This window comes from Arthrobotrys flagrans (assembly GCF_004000055.1).
Source record: "Arthrobotrys flagrans strain CBS H-5679 chromosome Unknown unitig_1, whole genome shotgun sequence".
NCBI classification, from domain to species: domain Eukaryota; kingdom Fungi; phylum Ascomycota; class Orbiliomycetes; order Orbiliales; family Orbiliaceae; genus Arthrobotrys; species Arthrobotrys flagrans.
The window spans coordinates 6,503,129-6,521,552 of NW_027137556.1; the positions used below are offsets into that span (position 1 = coordinate 6,503,129).

Genomic DNA, 18,424 nt, shown 5'->3' on the forward strand with positions numbered 1-18,424 from the left:
CAATGTAGATATTTCTTCCCCCCACCACCAAGTTGATAACGTAATGCAACAGCTCTCAGCCCGACTAGCTTCGTCACAAGATGCGTGGTATTCGAATTGAAGTCGGAGACGGGTGATCTCTAGTAGCCGTAGTTGATTTTCTAGTATGGTTTTCGAATCCCTCCCTTCCAAGTATAAAGAAAAGCTTATTTCCCTCACTTAAGGCATTCGGTTTGGCATCGGAGGCTCCAATCGATAGCCACGGGTCTTCTTCGAAGCCTCGAATTATAATTCGGGAAGCGCATCGTCCTAATTCAGACCATACCCATTTTCGAAAATACCACACCAACACACACCTCCATCATGTCTAACCCCATCCGCGTCCTAATCATAGGTGCCGGTTCCGCCGGCCTCGCCGCCGCCATCCTCCTCCACAGGACCCTGACGACCCACTCCCTCCCCTTCCGAATATCCATCTTTGAGCTCCGACCCGGCCCATCAACCCTCGGAGGCGCCATAAACCTCACCCCGAACGCCGTGAAACTCCTCGACCACATTGGAATCTTCAAAGATCTCGAATCATCAGGATGTTCCGTAAAAACAATAGAAATGATATCCTCTCGTACCCTTACATCCCTCGGGAACCTAACCTTCGGAGACGTAGACCGCTACGGTGCCAACAGCCTACGTATCGCGCGTAAAGATCTTCAAACGGCTTTGCTCGCCAAAGTTGCAGAGTTAGGGATTGAGGTTTCGTTTTCTAAACGGTTAGAGAATATCGAACAGACACTCGATGATATTACGGCTGTTTTCGCCGACGGTACCAGCGTAACCGGTGATATCCTTCTCGGCTGCGATGGTACCCATTCCGCCGTTAGGAAATGCATCGATCCCGACCGTAAACCAGTTTACACCGGCCTATCTAATACCTATTCATACGTGGATCCAAAAGATCTATCTGCCCTGCCAGTCAAAGATACATCCGCTATTTTCCAGTGTCGTGTCGGATCTTTACTATTGACATGGAGTACCCCGTCTCGATCCGAAAAACTATTCTGGGCGGCGGTGATGGAAGTCTCCGCACCTCAGGATTTGTCGAAGGACGGGTGGAGAAGCATGGGCGACGATGTCCTAAATATGAAGCAAAGGGTGAAAGACACATATTGTTCTGAACGAGATCCTCAAATGGGATTTTTCGCAGATCTATTGGAGCAAACGGAGGACGATGTTTACTTTTATCCTGTGTGGAAGCTCGAGATGAGTGACAAATGGTGGGAAGGAAGGTGTTTATTGCTTGGAGACGCTGCCCATGCCGTAAGTTTCGCTCCCTTTCTTCGGAATCCCTGCAACTGTACTGACTCAAAGCTTTGCAGATGCCACCGTTGGCGCAAGGTGTCGGCTTGGCCGTCGAGGACGCCGCTCTGCTAGATAGGTTACTAAACGACCACATTGAGAAGACCAAGAATGCCAATAACGGAGAAGTCAATACGAAAGAAGTGCCATGGGAAGATATCTCCAAGAAGCTGGTAAAAATCAGAACACCGCGAGTAAAGAAGGATTACGAACGATCGGTTGGTGGATTTGAGGGTTTGAAGGATAAAGGTTGGTTCGCCGCAATGCTTAAGGACTGGCTCGTATGGTTTTACTTGTGGGCCATCGGCGTCAAATTCGACGAAGCTTTCAAGTACGATGTTTTGAAAGAGTCTCTGGATTAAAGTAGTCGGTGGGGGGTTTATAGACACATTCTTTTGGCCATGACATCATAGGGCACAAGTTGGACTTGGGTAATCACGTAGCTTTCATTGCAAGGATTACAAAACGTTCGTATATAAAACAATCCTCCCTAGAATGACAGTAATCGCGGAAGGAGAGTAATTCCCACTAGAGGGGTGACAAAGAGAATAAAGTCCCATCAAATAAGTGCTTAAACGGCAGCAACCTGACCACGACGTCCAAAACCAAACCGTCGCTTCTCACCAATGGCAGCTGGTTCACCAGCGACATCACGCTTGCGAGCCAAGGAGAACGAGATGATCATGGACAAGAAGAAGAAGATGCTATAATTTCCGTTGTTAGAGCACGGCATAGATGCAGAAGGAATTGTTAGTATAGTCAACTCACATTTGAATAATCAACAAAGCGGCGGCCAATCGGATCAAGTTACAGTTCCTGAACTCTCCACTCGTAGCAAACCTGCCACTGCTCTCTCGGGTGTAAATCAAGAAGACAGCCAGCGGGTTCCTGGAGCATCGGATGTGGTAGTTGTGACGGAAGAGGATAGCAGAGGCGATATATCCGACGAAGAGGGCAAAGTCCGCGATGGCGCTCAAGATCTGAAGGGCACCCTTGAGACAACAGATAGTGATGATCGAGAAAGTGGTGAAGAAGATTGCGGCAACCGAGAACCCGAGGGGGATATCAACGGCATTGATACTAGTATACCTAGCCCTCTTGATTTGGTGGTGGAACCAAGCGAAGATGCCGGTGAGGATGACGGCAAAGGCGAACTGTAAGAATCGGAGGGCCCAGATACCGAACTTTGAGATAGAGGAACCGACAGACATCGTGGATGGGTTTGCTCAAATTGAGGATTTTGATGATTGGTGGTGATGGTGTTTTGCTTGATTGGAGGTTTGAGGTGATGGTCTCGGAAGGTTCTTCAAATACTCTTACGAAAGCCGGTCGTCCGTAGTTTCGAAAAATGACGTCACTGCGCTCACCGGGAAAACTTGTACAAGGTGACGGTATATTGTAAAAGGGTATCCATACATCCCAACACTCCCTTTTCTTAGTTTCTTTCCTCTTGTGACTCCATCCTCTACCACCGACTTTCATTGCTCAAGCATTTATCTCATTTCTACCTCTGTATTCATATTATGGCAGCAGAGTGTTAGCATCTAGAATCTCACCACATCATCAAGGAGAGGATTCGGAAAAGAAATAATTTAATTTTGGAAGAAATATGCATTCTGTCTATTTTGGTAGCAATGGCTGTCAATCTGGTTTTCCGGACTAGACAAAAATATAAAACCTGATGGACAAAGGACTTGCCAAAACGTTACACTTTTGATAGCTAGAAGCCATAGCAGGCTAAGCTTATTAGTCCATAAGCTACGTGAACGGGGACTATACAGAAATGTAGATTCACAGTGTCGTCTTCGAGCTTTCAACAATTCTGTGTCGCATTAGATTTGGCAGGACAGCACCCATCTTAGAACTAATTAGAGTAGATCGTAGACACATATTCCATAAATTCAGACATGGAAGAAGCGCCCTTCCATTGACAGGAAATTAGACCATCAGCCGAGACAACGCTTTTGGTGAAAAGGCAAACACATGAAACTCATCTCAAAAAGGCAATGTTTGCCTCAGGTATCTGGACGCGGATTGTCGGTGAATTTTCATAGAACCTTAACATTGGCATGCATGGATACTATGTTTACCTCAACGAGCCTCAACACCGACGTCTGCAAGCGTACGGAGTACAACAACAAGATCACGAGAAACGAAGAGGACATTCGACGCTCGAACCCTCGCGATCTAAAAGGATGATTTCACTTGCCGAAATAGCAATCAAAAGCTGAAAAACCGTGGCAACAACTTTTAGGGCCGGGCTCATGAGTTGTTCGAAATCGCCAAAGAAAATAGACTTCCAGTGCTCCACTTCGGCGCTCATGATTGGCTTCGCACTTCGGAATGGCTTATCCTAATTACCCACTAACTACGGTGTTTGGGAAATTGATGTTCAGCCGCCGGGTAGCTCGGAACCTCCTTTCGCTGGCAGGCCCTTGCATAAAAGGTATTTCTACTCTGCTGGTGTCCGAGTTTTCTAGCTGCCTACCACGGTTGGCCCTTTCGATTGACGCATCGTATTATAATTTTTTTCTAACACTCGTTTTCGGCCTCATTGTGATCGCCATGTTTTTTGCATTGGGAAATCTTTTGGCTGCAGCGGCCTTATTCAAGGCATTGCCGGTAAAGGCTGCTCCGTATCCGTTCGTTCTGGAGGAGCGCACTGGTAGCGGCGGTTGCAACGCCGATAACCTTCTCCGGCTTCTACGTACCCCTTCCAATCTGCCAGAAGCACTCCCATTCTGCAGCAGCTACTTGGGTTTGCCAGCATCAACAACGACAGTATCTACAGTGACTCCTACGGTGTGAGTATACTTCTCTAACCCATATCTTGTCGACAAAATTTTGCATTCTTTTTCAGGATGACCCGCTCGAAATTACTTGTCTAACATGCAATAATTGTAAACGGTAGAACATCTTATACCACTGCCGTCACCATTGAAACTGCTCTTTTTACCGAAAGCCCTGTCGTTTCGTTGACATTGACGGCGACGGAAACCTCGGTGATTGTGGCGACCACTACTATCACAGTTGGAGTCCAGGCGCCCTATGAACGTCTTGCTCGCCACTGCACTTCAACGACATCTCGTGCCTCAACGACAAAGTCCACAACTTCCTTCCCTGAAAAGGTTACCGGAACAACTTATGAGCCATCCCGCATTTCCAGTGCATGCTCTTGCCTGACAATTCCAATCGCTATTTCTTCAGTCACTGCCACTGCCCCAGAAGTGACCCAGACCATCACCGTGTCGTCAACTTCTTCCACTAGCGAGACCGTTACCATCACATCGACCGAGTCAATTTCGATCACAGAAACCACAACGGTTTTCTCTACGGTCACAGAAACCTCTACCAATGCCGCCTCGCCAACAGCATATGCCCTAAAGGTTGTCGCCCCTGGAACACCAGATGATGGTTACTTTGTCTACAACAGAAATGAAAATCCCACCAACACCGGACCCAACGCTTCTCAAGTCTTCCCAATTACCAGCGACGACTCCCAGGCTACGAAATTTCTCTTTAATGCTGATGGGACTCTAGAAATCGCCGTTTCGAGCACACTTTATACAAGTTCAGTAGTAGGCCAAGAGTCATCCGCATGGGTCCACTTCAACCATCCATCACTCGACTTTGAGGCCTTGTACTCCAACAAACGCACTTCGATAAACGGATGTGGGAGCTGCATCACTGTCAAATGGCAGAAAGATTCGGTTACTGGATTTGTTACTCCCTCCAACGTTGCAAAAGTCGTCAGCATTTGCACTCTCCCAAATACCGGTTACGGTCGGGGAGTTTATTTCGGAATGCCAACCAATAATTTTTATGCTTGCATTGCTGCGAATCTTCTGTTGGTCCCTCTTTATTAGGCGCATCTTTATATCGGTGTGAAAAGTAACTTGAGGGCGGAAATCGTGTTGCACAATTGCAAATCTCCTAGTTCATAAATCTTTTCTCCATAGTTTAGGACGCGAAACTTATGGAGGCTGCGGCATTAGTATTTATATATATAATGTTGTATCAGTAGTCAGATCGGGAATACGAATAGTTGTCGTTAACGTGGACGGGAACCTATAGTCCCTTGCAGTTTCGTACCATCGAGTAATTGCTAGCCCAATAAACATCTCACTTGGTGTCAGTCTGAAATATCATTGGATTAGAGCATTAACTCCACTGTTCGTCAATTGACTGGAAAGCTAGGCAGGCAGGGCTGGTAATTCGATTCCGGATTGGTTGGTTTGCCATTGTATATATGCATGTTTGGTCGGCCATAAGCACTTAAAAGGATTGATAAAGTGTTAGATGGCGCTTCCGGTGCTGCGACTCGCCGGTCATCATCTTCCATTAGAAACCTACGCATGACCGAGCTAACATCCCTTGAAAGGCGGATGATCCCCAACAATTCTTGCTTTTTTCATGAGTACTCTAGAGATTTAAATTCTCATTACCATTACTGATCGAGCAATCCCAGTACCCCTCCGGATTAGCATCGCCTTGTATATGGCAACGGGGTATTAAGAATGGAGGCGACGAAAGAGGGTCATGTTAGATACAACAAACCGTCCCAAACAAGAAGGATATGATGTAGTTGTTTTCAAGTTTCTTAAGCATGATATTCTCTATACGCAGCACCAAGGTAATTCCCTTAATAGATCTGCAGAGGGTGGATGTTATTGATGATCTTCTGATTTGTTAATCTGAGTTTTGTCGCTGCTATCCCGAATGCTTTGGCATGACAACATTGGGCCCTAATTCTTATATTATTTCGTATTTAACATTTTTCCTTACGATATCTCGGGTTATCTCTTTGATCCTTCATCTCTGCTATCATTGTAAATCAAGTGCCAATTCTTGCTGGAAGGCCGATTGCATTGGATGCTGCTGAAGCATTCGAAGTGTGATCGCTGTTGGTTGCTGTCTGTGCTTGAAAATGCAATACCGACAACACCTCCTCATAACCTCAATATTGCTTTATAGGCTTTATTTGCTATTTCACTTATTCCCAATATCGTTCCTCTGGTTCCTTCTCTTTCTGCTTCCCTGGTCGACGCTGGAACCAAGATGGATCTGGTGTACTTCTCATCATTCGCTCGAATTCCGCGTTGACGTGAGCTGATCTTTCCGGAGTTGGACGTAACTGTAGTCTAGAACAACTAGGCTGAGTCCCAGATGGCCCTGGGTTTTATAAGATCACTGACCAACCGGTTGACGTGCTTTCTTATGCACTTGAACCATATTTTACGTCAGTATATACGTAACCAGCGTTCCTCCGGTTCACATTGGTAGCCAGACCAGAAGCATTTACTATAGTCGCCTAAAGATATGATAGTCGTCGTGATCGATAGAATACTTCCTTGCGGGTCTAACATCTAAAATGTAATATTGAATAATTTTCGAGTACAGGATTTCGATTATGAAAGATTGTTCACGAGTTGCAGGCAGGGCTTGATTCTGGATACCACCTTATTCTGGACTGGCCTCTTTGTGTTGTGCCTGTGGTTTTTCTTCCAACCACAGCAGTCTCCAATTGTCATTCTGATAGCACCGCCAGCCGACTCCACCTCTGCCTTGAGCCTATCATGCTGCTGTAATTTTGTTACAGGGTCTGCTCAGGCCATGAGTCTCCAAAGACATGCCGATGATTTGATAAGCAAACATCCAGAAAATTGACTTCACTCTTTCTGTGAGATAGAGAAACGGTAATCATGTTTGTCATGCCAATATATTTCCATATTGGGACGGAGCATAGCTTGGTCGTGACATTTCGATGAATGGTTTGAATTTTTCGAAATAAAAATTTTCAAAAAAATTTACGTTAGAAATCAGTGTATTTGAAATTGTTCAAAAATTTTTCGAATGTTTTTAAATGGAATTTTGTCGGGCATTGAAGGTGTGAAAATCGTGGTTTTGTATGGGAAAACCGGAAGCGACGCAAACTTTTGTCCTAGTTCAGCAACACAAGCCGGTGGGGTAATTAGAGCTGAATGCGCAGGCGGGGCTGCGCTTGTCCAAAACAAAAACAAAAATATTTCTCTCATATCGCACGGCGAACGGTTGTTAACCATGAGTGAAAAGGGTAGCGTCGTGGCCGGTTTAGCCAAAAGGAAAACGTTATCCCAGGGCTTTGAAGACGCTCGCGCGCAATTCAGGGCGAAGTATCAATCTGCGTGCCGCGAGTCTAACTCCAAACGCGCCGAATTTGATAAGTTCCTTCAAGGTACAAGTATTGACGACTTGGGGCAGGTATGCAAGGACCTAGGCGATCAAGCAGAGGAAAAGGCCAACAATGCTTCCCGACTATGGAGTACTCTCGATATCTTGAAGACGGCAGGGGACGCTTTTATCGATTGTGCGCCGGAGAGTGTATCTATGATTTGGTTTGGTATCAGTTCATTAATTCAAGTATGTTTCCTTCGCGATATTAGCAGTATTTCTTTACTAAGGCTTGTTTTTTCTCCGGGATAGATTGGCAATGCGAAACTGCAGACACAACTTCTGATATGCGGCACCTGCGACAGCATTGCCAATATTATCATCGATTGTATCCGATGGGAAGCTCGTACTGTCTCCCGGGATGCGGACGATAGCGCACCAAAACTTGAAATATGGGATTCCGACATCCCGGAACTTATATTCAGCATTCTGGACTTTCTTTGGAGTGCAAAGCCGCATTTTGATCAGAGCAGACTCAAAAGTGATTTCCAAAATTTGCCCGCACCTAGGGTTTTCAAAGTACGACAGCATCTGACCTGAAGATTTCTGAACCTGTAGGGCTGGGGAGTACGTTGAAAGACCTCTTCACAAAGGATTTACAACAGAAAGTGGATGCTCTGTTGGAGAAATATCAAGAAATAGTGAGGTTCGCACAAGCTCACTTCGAGGATTCCTTGTTAAATGAAAATATTCGTGAGTATAAGTATCCTAAACTAGAGGGTTTATATTAAGCGTGGCTTCTAAATTTCGAATCGCGTTCGTCTATTAGAAACTGGAAAAAAGCTGGAGGAGATAACAGAGAATATCAAAAGTGAGTATTCATTTCACCTATAAGCAATAGATGCCATGTTCACAGAGCGACTCGGACGAAGTCATAGCTAATAGTAAACCTCGCAACTAGAATTCGCTTCCATTGGCAGCGAATTGGTAGACGCTGTGAATCGACAAGCGTTGCTGACCGAACTTAACCAAAAGCAGCTGAAAATAAAAATCTCGGAGGCGCATAAAACTCACATCAAAGCTCTGAACGACCATTTGACAAGGATAATGAAGCAACGTAATGGCCGCTTCGTCGCTGGCTGGCTGTTTCGAGAAGGTGCATATATTGATTGGAAGGGTCAATCCAACGAAACCACCGTCATCTACATAAAGGGGCCCCGTGGTCATGGCAAATCCGTTGCTATGATGAGCGCCTCCAGAGCTCTCAGCGCCGAAAACCCTCTTATCTGCCACTTTTTCTTCAAAAAGGGAGAGCAAGATATACAACAATCGCGAACGGGATTAGAATCGCTACTCTATCAGTTGCTGGACAGCGATCAACTACGAAATGATATGACCGCACTAGCTAACACAGTCGATATCCTAAACCCCGGCCTCGGAGATCCACAACAGGCTACCGCTGGCTCAGATGCTTTTCTAGCCAACCTTGGTTCTCTGAGCGATACCATCCGAATGGTTTCCGAAACTATCAAGCAGCGCGTCTATTTATTCATCGACGCATTAGACGAATGTCAGGACCGACGGGAGCAAAATCTCGGACAGCACCTCATGTCAATTGTGAAAACGAAGACGGATGGATTGAGGGTTATATTTTCTGCCAGAGACAGTATTGATGTTCTAGACGAACTTTCGGAACGACCTGGTGAATTGAAAATCATCGAAATCACGTCGGAAAAAAACTCAAGGGATTTAGTAGAGTACCTACAACACGACGTAGGAGCGGTGCTGGACCGAAGGATCAACCAGGATCGCTTCCCCAATTTCTTCGATAAAGAGCTTACACGTATTGTAAGCATTATTCATCAGAAAGCTAAGGGAGATTTTACAATTGCGAGGTAGGGCTACCCATAAAGCGTCTTCATAGACGGGTCGTGCTTATAATCTTGTTTTAACACGATAGATTAATCATCGCGAGCCTCCAACAACCATCAAAGGAGTCTCTGGAAACAAAGATCCAGCGACTACCGGCTGCCATTGGCGATATTTATATGGCTAGCCTAGAATCCTTGACGCCGGACGAACAAGAGCTCATTGTTGTTTTTCTCAAGTGGGTTGTTTGGAGCCTCTCTGGAATGACCGTGATCGAAATTTCGGACCATTACCGCGAACTTTATAAAGATCGGTCCGCCCATGCCTTACCCCAAAACTATGGAGATGGAGGCGGAGGCGGAAAGGACTTGGAGGAAGGGCTCCCTAAGGACCTGGGATACGATGCGGAAATTACGGATCTTATAGCAAAGGACCCGTACGAACATCCAGAAATTAAAGACATAATCTATCATCTCGAAAACGCTGGCCGCGATTTTTTCAGAATTGATAGAATTACCGGATTAGTCAACGTTGATATTTCCATTCGTGAATGGATTCAAGAGGACTCCGGTTCACAATCAACAATCGTAGAGTCTCGGGGCTTTCACAGATCCCGTGATAGAAGAGGGAATACAGTGTTTAAGTTTACGCTCACTCGTAGGTGCTTAATCATCGGAGGCTCAGAATAAGTTGGAGGAATAGAGTCTAATAGTAGTGATCTAGCATCTTTCGTTCGGTATGGCGACAGCCTAAACGAGCTTTTTGTCAAACGAGAAGCACAGATGTCTGTGGCAGTTGATATAAGTGGGTTCCTCCGCTATGATATGAGGCTATTGCATAGCACCTTTCAGGTCCGGTATTTCTATTTTGACCATATGCTAACAGATAGGGATAATCCAGTGCGGGCACTAAATAACAGCTCATTCCAAGATAAATACATGCCGTGGGACTCTGGATTGATCACCGTGGACAACATGTTTACGAAGCTGCCGCCAGTAAGATACGAAATTCGTCACTGGCAAGATCATATTCGAACTATACAGACTTGGTGGAGTGAGAGTAGCTTGGATGACAGTTGGTGGTCTGAGTTGCTAGCCCAGATCTCCATTTTCATAAAGCCGGAAAACTTTCAAAGGTGGAGTATTCAAGCTGACGATAATTCTGAACATGAGCTCGAGAGTATTGATAACGATGCCACGTACTTGCGACGTTCATTTCAGCAACCCATCCATGCAGCTTGCAAGCTTGGGCTACGCCTCATGGTTGACTATATAATGCGGATACAACTGAAGGGAAAACCGCATTTGATCAGAATCCCCCCACAGGACCCGGATGCTCATAAAATTGCACTCAACAAGCGAATCGAAGCACTTCTACGCGTGGATGATTGGAGCGAGTATCGACTTCGGATATTGGTGGAGAACCTGAGTCCGGAGGATTTAGCGACATATTTAGATAGGGCTACCGATATGATCAAACCGGATAGTCATCCAGGATTGCGTGCCGGATTAGCGGGTTGGATGTTATCCAGTCTTGACACTGGGGTTATCGTCGCCTGGCTAGCCCTCAATAAATCTCGTAACAAGAATCCAGCCTGGTTCTACTCTATTCTGGAATCGGACGAAGACCAAAGTCCTGAAGAACGACTGAAATTGCGTCCGGGCATAAACCTAGAGGGAGAAGTGCGAAGGTTTACCGAACAACATGGGAACAAGGAAACGCTATTATTAGCTAAGCTGCAAGAGCTAATAATTAGCGATTCCTCTAAGGATCGCTGTCGAAGGGAGACCACTGATACACCCGATCGATACGGTCGACTACCGTTGTATCTTGCAGCAAGATACCCTGATACTGTTCAAAGTTTAATCGGGTATGGAGCTGATGCTAATAAGATGGGCTGGTGTATGAAGAGAATCTGGAATTATGGTATGAGGGGTTACGGCTCTCGATCTCCTCAGCTGGAGCTGCCGCTACTATCCATCCTTCACGATCTCATATTATTGGAGGATGATTCGGAGAACAAGGTCGCACGATCCATGTTGCAGTCTGCTACAATCCTTGTTCCCAGGACGACGAACATCGAAGAAATAAGGGGCTATGATGGCGCGACCCTTCTCCATTTAGCCGCACGGATCGGAGATTTCGACTTTTTTAAATTGCTCTGTCTCTCAGGACGATGGAACATTCATACCAAAGATGAGAACGGGTACACCCCTATGCACTCTATGTTTCAAGGACGACAGCGACCGAATGATATCAAGAAGGTCAATGACGTATTGGAGATTTGCAAGATGATGATGAACATGAGGCGGCCGGACGGCGATGATCTCGTAAATACTCAGAACAGCTACAGTCAAAATCCTTTAGCACTTGCGGTCGATGGATATTGGATAGAGGCTGTCAAGTTACTCATTGAGCTTGGGGCAGATGTTCATGATGATGATATATCGGGCAACAATTGTTTTCATATGCTCGCCAATAACGATCGCCAGAACCAGAAAGTCGAACTCGAAATTGCCAAAATTTTATTCGATGCCGGTGTCGATTGTACAAAATGTGGTGGTAATTATTACGGTTCCACGCCATTATGGACTGCTATACTAAGCCGAAAGTTCTACCTTGTTGAATTCTTTGTCGAGAAATATGTACAACTCGGAAAGATCTCCCAAGGAAATCTGGAGCTCTTGAAAGGCGACAGAAACAACACTAATATTTTTCATTATGCTGCGGGTGTTCTTCACGCCTCGTTGTACGACGAATACACTCATATTTTTGGCGAGCTCGTAAGAATTCTCCTGAAGCATGGCGTCGATGTTACCGATATCCGTCATTTGTTCATCCAAGTTGATGATGTAGGGAATATACCTCTAGAAGCTGCAGTTAAATACAGAAATCTTTCCGCCATTCGAGAAATTCTTACCATCTGCCCGGATCTCAAATCTTGGGGCCCACCTAGCAGGGAGTCTCTATTGGATCACGCCAGCCAGGGTTTTACAGAAACCCTCGCATACCTAGCTGATAACCCATACCAGGTGGATGATATAGAATCAGATGAAACCTTTCTGAGATCGAAGGAAGTGACCAACTATCTTTTGGACTGCACGCCGCCGGTTTCACTCGCCATATTCGAGACTGCTTTGTTCGACCCAGATTCAACGTGGTGGAGGTATTTAAACATACAATTAATTCTTTCCAAGTATGGCCCTCCCTTTAGGGACGGGTCTGGATGGAGTTTAGTTGATTTACTGACTCACCTCAAACGGGAAAAAATGATGGATATCCTACAATTACCAGGACGGGAACTTTCGTGCCCGGAGACGATTATGAATCCGTCTCGTATTGGGAGCGTTCTAGAGCCCTTTGGAGAACTCTCCGAAGATGGACTGGAATATTTTTTGCGAAGTATGAAATCTCCTTTTACGAAAAGCTTGCGGAGGTAAAGTTATATCTAGGGGTTTGCTAATCAAAGCCTTCTCTAAATTCTGAAGAACCTGCTCGTCATCAATACCGGAAGTTTCCTATTAATCGCGCAAACGTTGTTGCGGATCACCCAGCACACCCTGCTGGGAAACCCTTCTACTTCGAAGTTCGAGTAGTATCAAAATTCGGGAGTCAGGTGGAAGTGCCGGAGCAAGAGGGCTCAGAAACTGAGGATGAGGACGATATAGTCGAATTTGACAGCGACGACGAGTGAGTTCTCTTACCTACTAGGCCCGGATATTTGCGGTCCGTAACAATCATTATACAAAATTACTCTAGCTAACCGAAAGAGCAACGAACAGAGAGGATGAAGCCAAATTCGAAATAGGCTTCAAGGCAGTATCCTTAGCGTTTGTCGACACGTTTTATTTAAACCACGAAGGGGTGGCTGCAAAAGGGCGCGGTCCACACAGTAGCCGCAAGCACGTAGGTGGACATATTGCTTTGCAATTCAAATTCCAGGACCCAAAAACGGCCGGCCCCATTCAGTACGTTGGGTGCGGCCTCAACCCATCTCGCAATAAGATGTTTCAAACTTTCAATGGGGTGGTGCAGAATGTGATCGAACTACAGGAGCATGCACGGTATTTCCCCAACTTTGTTTGCTGGTCAGCTTTTGAAAGCTTTAAGCTCAACTTTGGTGCGGAGCCATTTCAGTTTCAGCCGGCGAACAATCCTGATTGGACTTGTGATGAGAATCTTTCGGAAGCCGTTGAATTGTCATTGTTGATGCCCGAATACGACGAAGACTTTGAGGATCCGTAGATAGCTCAGTTTACATGTACACATCTTTAAGCTTCTTAATACATTACTATGATAGCTTCGCTATATCATTCGTAAGTTCTAGGTAGAATCCTTATCTGAGAACTTGTGCACCGTTGCACTTTTAGGGCAAGTCTTTTTGTTATAGCCCCGGCTAAGCGGTGACACTATACGACATGGAGACCGATTTTATAAAATAGTACTATAGCTTTATAAATTCAGGAAAGGCACGAAATGATATCTAGGTACATTCAAAAACCAGAAGAAGAATAATGTACATGACGATGAGGTGGTGATATCTATCATGGAAGTAAATCTGAGGGTCGTTCCGGCCTTGCGGTTCTCTGTTGTATACGTACAAATAATATATAGCTACCCTCTTTGGGAGCTCCCTGTGTACTTGTAACTAAAGATAATAGTAATAAAATGGATACCTAAAAGATAAAACGTTACCCTACTCCCGTAACAAATTCCCACTTCCAACACAACATCACCCACGGGGGTCATAAGGGACACCTTCGTTCCACTCGAAAACTCAAAAATCGAAAAACATAATATTGCAACAGCTTCAACACAAAAAAGAGAATTTCCGGAGTGAGAAGAATTATATTATTTATTTATATACAAATAGATTATATTTCATAATTGAGGCCATATAATCGTAGTAAAAAGTAGACTAACAAATTAACTTATGTGCAGACTCAGGCTGTCCATATCGTAAATTTTATCAAAATAGCGAACGATACCAGGTTAAGAAAAAAGAAACTTGAAGTACAGAAGGTTATAAAGGCTTTGTACCACTCGAAAACAAAAAAACAAATTAACAAAAAATTAATTACAACACCTAAATCACACAGTCTGCTCACCGACCTGCAACCTCGCCATTCTCATGAAATTTACAATATAAACAATCTACACATAAGTTAATCTATTAGCTTACCTCCTGCTACGATTACACAACCCTAAATATAAAATATAATCTATTTATATACGAATAAATAATATAATTCTTCTCACTTTGAAAATTCCCTTTTTGTATTAAAGCTGTTGCAATATTAGTTTTTTCGATTTTTGAGTTTTTCGAGTGGAACAAAGGTATGTATGACCCCTCGTATCACCTCCTTCTATTAATGTCGTTGGCGTTCCTCCTAGCCTCGCGAATTCATCGTTAAACAATAGAAAAGAGCAACAAACTTTCTTCCTACGAACCGGACTGCTTCAATTGGATGTCTTTTAAGCTATTCTGTATTATCGCAAACCGATTTTCGATGTCCTCAGGAACGATGATCCAAATGTCAACGCACCGCCCCTCAGCAGGGTGGGTCTTGATAAACGCTTCTCTGAAGTCGATATCAAAGTCACGACTCGACGCTTTGCCGGCCCTCCGAAGCTGGAGTTTTGTAACTTCCAAGATCGCATTTGCCCAATCCTTTATCGTCGATTCCTTCGGCAGGACAACCCTTTCCCACGTACTAGACTGGGGCTCGTCGGCTTCTCGATGGTGTTCATGGCCGATCTTGATATGCATCCAAATCGCATCATTGACGTCTTTATTATCAACCAATTCCAAAGCTTCGGTATCCGTAGTACCTTCTGCGTATTCCCCGATGGCATCGTTGATGTCTACCCCACCATTTCCAATCTTAACGGATTGAGACCAAACAAGTTTCGAGTACTCGGTCGTCGTACCTCTCATCGGAGCCCAACCCGGTCCACACATGGGCGAAAACATTTGGTCATCCATCATCATTCCGGAAACGTCCATATACCCGAGGGCCTCGGTTTTATATTACTAGTTTATAATTTTCCCTTTTATAACCTGACACCGTCCGTTCCCTCGGGGGGAGATGTCGAAGGGTCGATGGATGACGGGGAAGTAAGGAGCTCTACCGCAGTAGTATCGGACGGTACGGAAAATTGCATAGCGGCTCAGGAACCGCCGCCAGAGAGTGCAACTTCCGTATATGCTTGATTGACTGTCCATGTCGGTGAGATAGGGGAATAGTTCGAGTTGGATTTCGGTAGGGAGGGAAGTGATGATTGTTGATTGTTTGCTTGAGGACTAACTAGGGCTATGGGGCCTCGTGACAATGTCGTCTAGAATGTATATATATGTATAAAGTCGCTAGGATGTACTTATATGTTAAAGTTATAAAACTATTTCTAGGATTTGAGTTTTAAAATGTTTTGTAAATAGATTTCCATGCACAAAGGAGAAGGAGGTAGGAAGGAAATGGTGGCTGGATAAGATATGCTTGAATCAACAGCGAATTTATTCCTGTGCAGGTGGCCAGCTAGAGGGGTTTCGGGCATGAATTTCGCTGGCCCAGCTTTCGGCCTAAGAATGCGTTGGGTTACACAGGCTTAAGGTGTAAATTCTAGTAACAGCAGCCGAAAGTGAGCGAGCTCCGTTCCCTCCGAAAGCTCTGAATCCGCCTTCATGCAGGCATAGAATATTGGCATTAGCCGGTCGCGATACAGCTCGTGCATTCCCACACCATCTTCTAAAATAATTTTAAAAGGCCGACCCGGGTAAGTGCAGCAGAAGTAAAACTATTTTACCAACTTTTCGAAGAAGATCATCGCAAAGCCGGTTTCATCTTCCCGAGACAATTGTCTACCGCTCCCGAGACACTCATTTCACGGCAAGCAATGGCCTCTAAGTGGCCGCTGGGAAACACAGCCAAAGTGGGCTAGCCGTTTTAGGAACCTTTTACTAAGGAACCTATGTAATACAAATATATTTAACCTAAGTTGCTTTGGGATTTCTAAATAGGAAACTCGGGACACAACCTATTTGTTGCCAAGATCATAATTCAGAGGCTGGGGTGCTTGATTCCAGCATCTCATACCTTGTAGACTGACTTTGATTACATAGCCACTTTCTGGGCTGATGAAAGGTCTTTGTGCCGTGGCTATTACCCGTCAGTAAATGCTTGGGTTCTTGCGGAGAATATTTTGGCTAGTGCAGTGCTGGAAGGGTACATCTACAAGGCGTGCCAGCCTGAATGGTATTTCTTTATCAACTTTTATGGCAGCAACGATCATTTGCCGAGCTCTAAACTACGCTGGGCTTGCTGTATCACGGGTTCACAGAAGGAGAAATTTTGGAAACGACCAACCACGGTATTCTTACCCCGAGTTCTCACCTTGGACCAAGCGATATTTAGTTCATTGCATGTACGAGTACGGATGTATTAGCATACGCGGTACCATATTAGTTTCGGCTTGAGTTAAGCTCATGCTGACAGCTTGAAACAACAAAGCAGTTTTTGGTCACAGTTGATTTCATCGATCGTACATATATTCAAGCGTTTGATCGGATATCCTGCCAAGTCGAGCTCTGAATGCTTTAATCTCATCAGCCACATTAAGCCTTTGCTTGATCCAACGGACATAAAGTACTCCATTTTCGCCCGGATCTTTTTTTTTTTTTTTTTTTTAATCACTAAAACAAGCGTACATCGAGCTGTGCACACGCAAGACTACTGCGGACTGTCCGCTGTATGCCGCACTGGTGCCTTTTTAGGATAGACGAGCCGACCGGCTGCCGACCGCATGATCATTTATTCCTTCACTCAATCTATTATCAACAAAGCTTTATTATAATCGCTAACTCTTTCGTAATACGTGGCGTACATACATTATTATCGTGAGAATATCTGCGGGATGAAAGGAAATAGAGAGACGCTAATTGACACATTCAATCATTAAAAATAGATCCGGGTAGCAATAGCTCGAGCTTTCACAGGAACAATCAATCCCTCATATCCTTCGTTTCGAATCTTTAATTGACTGCCAGGATTCGCTGTTTCGCAAGCGGCATAAGCACCGGGTATAGGACTCGTTTCTGTAAAGCAAGTAGCGCCAACCAGACAATTTGTTGGTCCTGTCCAACACCTTCCGCCACATTGGCCTCCGAGTTTGGCCGTCGCAGATGGAGGAGGTAGTGAAACTGTGAATTCTTGCCGAACGGTCGCGCAAGAATTTGGACATTCGGTTCCGCGATATGCTGGGTTGGTGGTATCCATGCATTTAGAATAACCGGTTGATTGACAGGCGCAAGCTTGACCTACGGGGCAACGGGTCATAGATGTGGCCCAGACTAGTTCAATTAGTTCTCCTTTCTTTTTCTTTCTATGTTTCGGTCTTGCTGATTGAATAAGAAAAATCCTCACCTTCTGTTATTGTAGACTGAATCGTTCCTCTACACTGACCAGACGGTGCTGCTAAATCGGTAGGGATTGTTTGAACCTCCCATTGGGTAATATTTGATGCGTCTTGCCGCTTTTCTATTATCTGATTGGCAAAGGTTGGAATACAACCAGTCGCCGTCTGCACTGAAGTTGGAACGCAGATACTTGTATTATTTGTCTGACAAGTACAAAGATAATCTACCGGGCAGAGATTCGATGTGCTTGCTGTGATGTCACAGCCTTTATATGGAGCAGCCATATAAGGTAACAACGTTGTGATAGGGTACACCGCCGTTTCTAGGGCCGGTAAGCAATTGCAAGTAGCATCCTGCTTTCAACCAAACCTCGGACCTTGAGCTCGAAGGGTATGTCAATGTTTTTGAACCTTTCCGTAACAACGTCCCTCCGGCGTTTGAAGTCAGCGAGCTGAGGGGAGTGTTGGTACCTTATACCGTACTGAGCGGCGCCAACGGCATTGAGAAAGATTGACAAAAACAAAAGCTGATAGTTGAGGTGAAGACGCATTTTGACAGGATAAAAGGTATTAAATGCTCGTCAACTGGCAGTAAAAAGGTTATCGAACCTTTCAATGAACGCCGAGTTGACTCCCTTTTAAAATATTCGTCTACAGGACC

At 44.9% G+C, this 18,424-nt stretch overlaps 6 protein-coding genes across 6 annotated transcripts; 3 read left to right on the top strand and 3 right to left on the bottom strand.

Annotated features, from left to right (window-relative positions):
- Nucleotides 1–342: 342 nt before the first annotated feature.
- Nucleotides 343–1,694, top strand: DFL_009900 (uncharacterized protein; the record flags this gene model as incomplete). The annotated part of the gene is made up of 2 exons (XM_067639855.1): nt 343–1,293; nt 1,353–1,694. The coding sequence occupies 2 exons, from the start codon at nt 343–345 to the stop codon at nt 1,692–1,694; spliced, it is 1,293 nt and encodes a 430-aa protein (XP_067487601.1).
- Nucleotides 1,695–1,903: 209 nt separating this feature from the next.
- On the bottom strand, nt 1,904–2,543 carry DFL_009901 (uncharacterized protein; the record flags this gene model as incomplete). The annotated part of the gene is made up of 2 exons (XM_067639856.1): nt 1,904–2,036; nt 2,101–2,543. 2 exons carry the CDS (start codon nt 2,541–2,543, stop codon nt 1,904–1,906), a joined length of 576 nt encoding a protein of 191 aa, XP_067487602.1.
- A 1,354-nt stretch (nt 2,544–3,897) lies between these two features.
- DFL_009902 (uncharacterized protein) lies at nt 3,898–5,198 on the top strand (the record flags this gene model as incomplete). Its single annotated transcript, XM_067639857.1, has 2 exons — nt 3,898–4,136; nt 4,244–5,198. 2 exons carry the CDS (start codon nt 3,898–3,900, stop codon nt 5,196–5,198), a joined length of 1,194 nt encoding a protein of 397 aa, XP_067487603.1.
- Nucleotides 5,199–7,392: 2,194 nt separating this feature from the next.
- DFL_009903 (uncharacterized protein) lies at nt 7,393–13,596 on the top strand (the record flags this gene model as incomplete). Its single annotated transcript, XM_067639858.1, has 10 exons — nt 7,393–7,731; nt 7,795–8,023; nt 8,101–8,235; nt 8,312–8,353; nt 8,444–9,377; nt 9,443–10,008; nt 10,075–10,155; nt 10,252–12,753; nt 12,840–13,041; nt 13,134–13,596. The coding sequence occupies 10 exons, from the start codon at nt 7,393–7,395 to the stop codon at nt 13,594–13,596; spliced, it is 5,493 nt and encodes a 1,830-aa protein (XP_067487604.1).
- Nucleotides 13,597–14,794: 1,198 nt separating this feature from the next.
- Nucleotides 14,795–15,289, bottom strand: DFL_009904 (uncharacterized protein; the record flags this gene model as incomplete). Its single annotated transcript, XM_067639859.1, has 1 exon — nt 14,795–15,289. The coding sequence occupies one exon, from the start codon at nt 15,287–15,289 to the stop codon at nt 14,795–14,797; it is 495 nt and encodes a 164-aa protein (XP_067487605.1).
- Nucleotides 15,290–17,380: 2,091 nt separating this feature from the next.
- On the bottom strand, nt 17,381–18,314 carry DFL_009905 (uncharacterized protein; the record flags this gene model as incomplete). The annotated part of the gene is made up of 4 exons (XM_067639860.1): nt 17,381–17,605; nt 17,670–17,698; nt 17,772–18,086; nt 18,134–18,314. 4 exons carry the CDS (start codon nt 18,312–18,314, stop codon nt 17,381–17,383), a joined length of 750 nt encoding a protein of 249 aa, XP_067487606.1.
- Nucleotides 18,315–18,424: the final 110 nt, after the last annotated feature.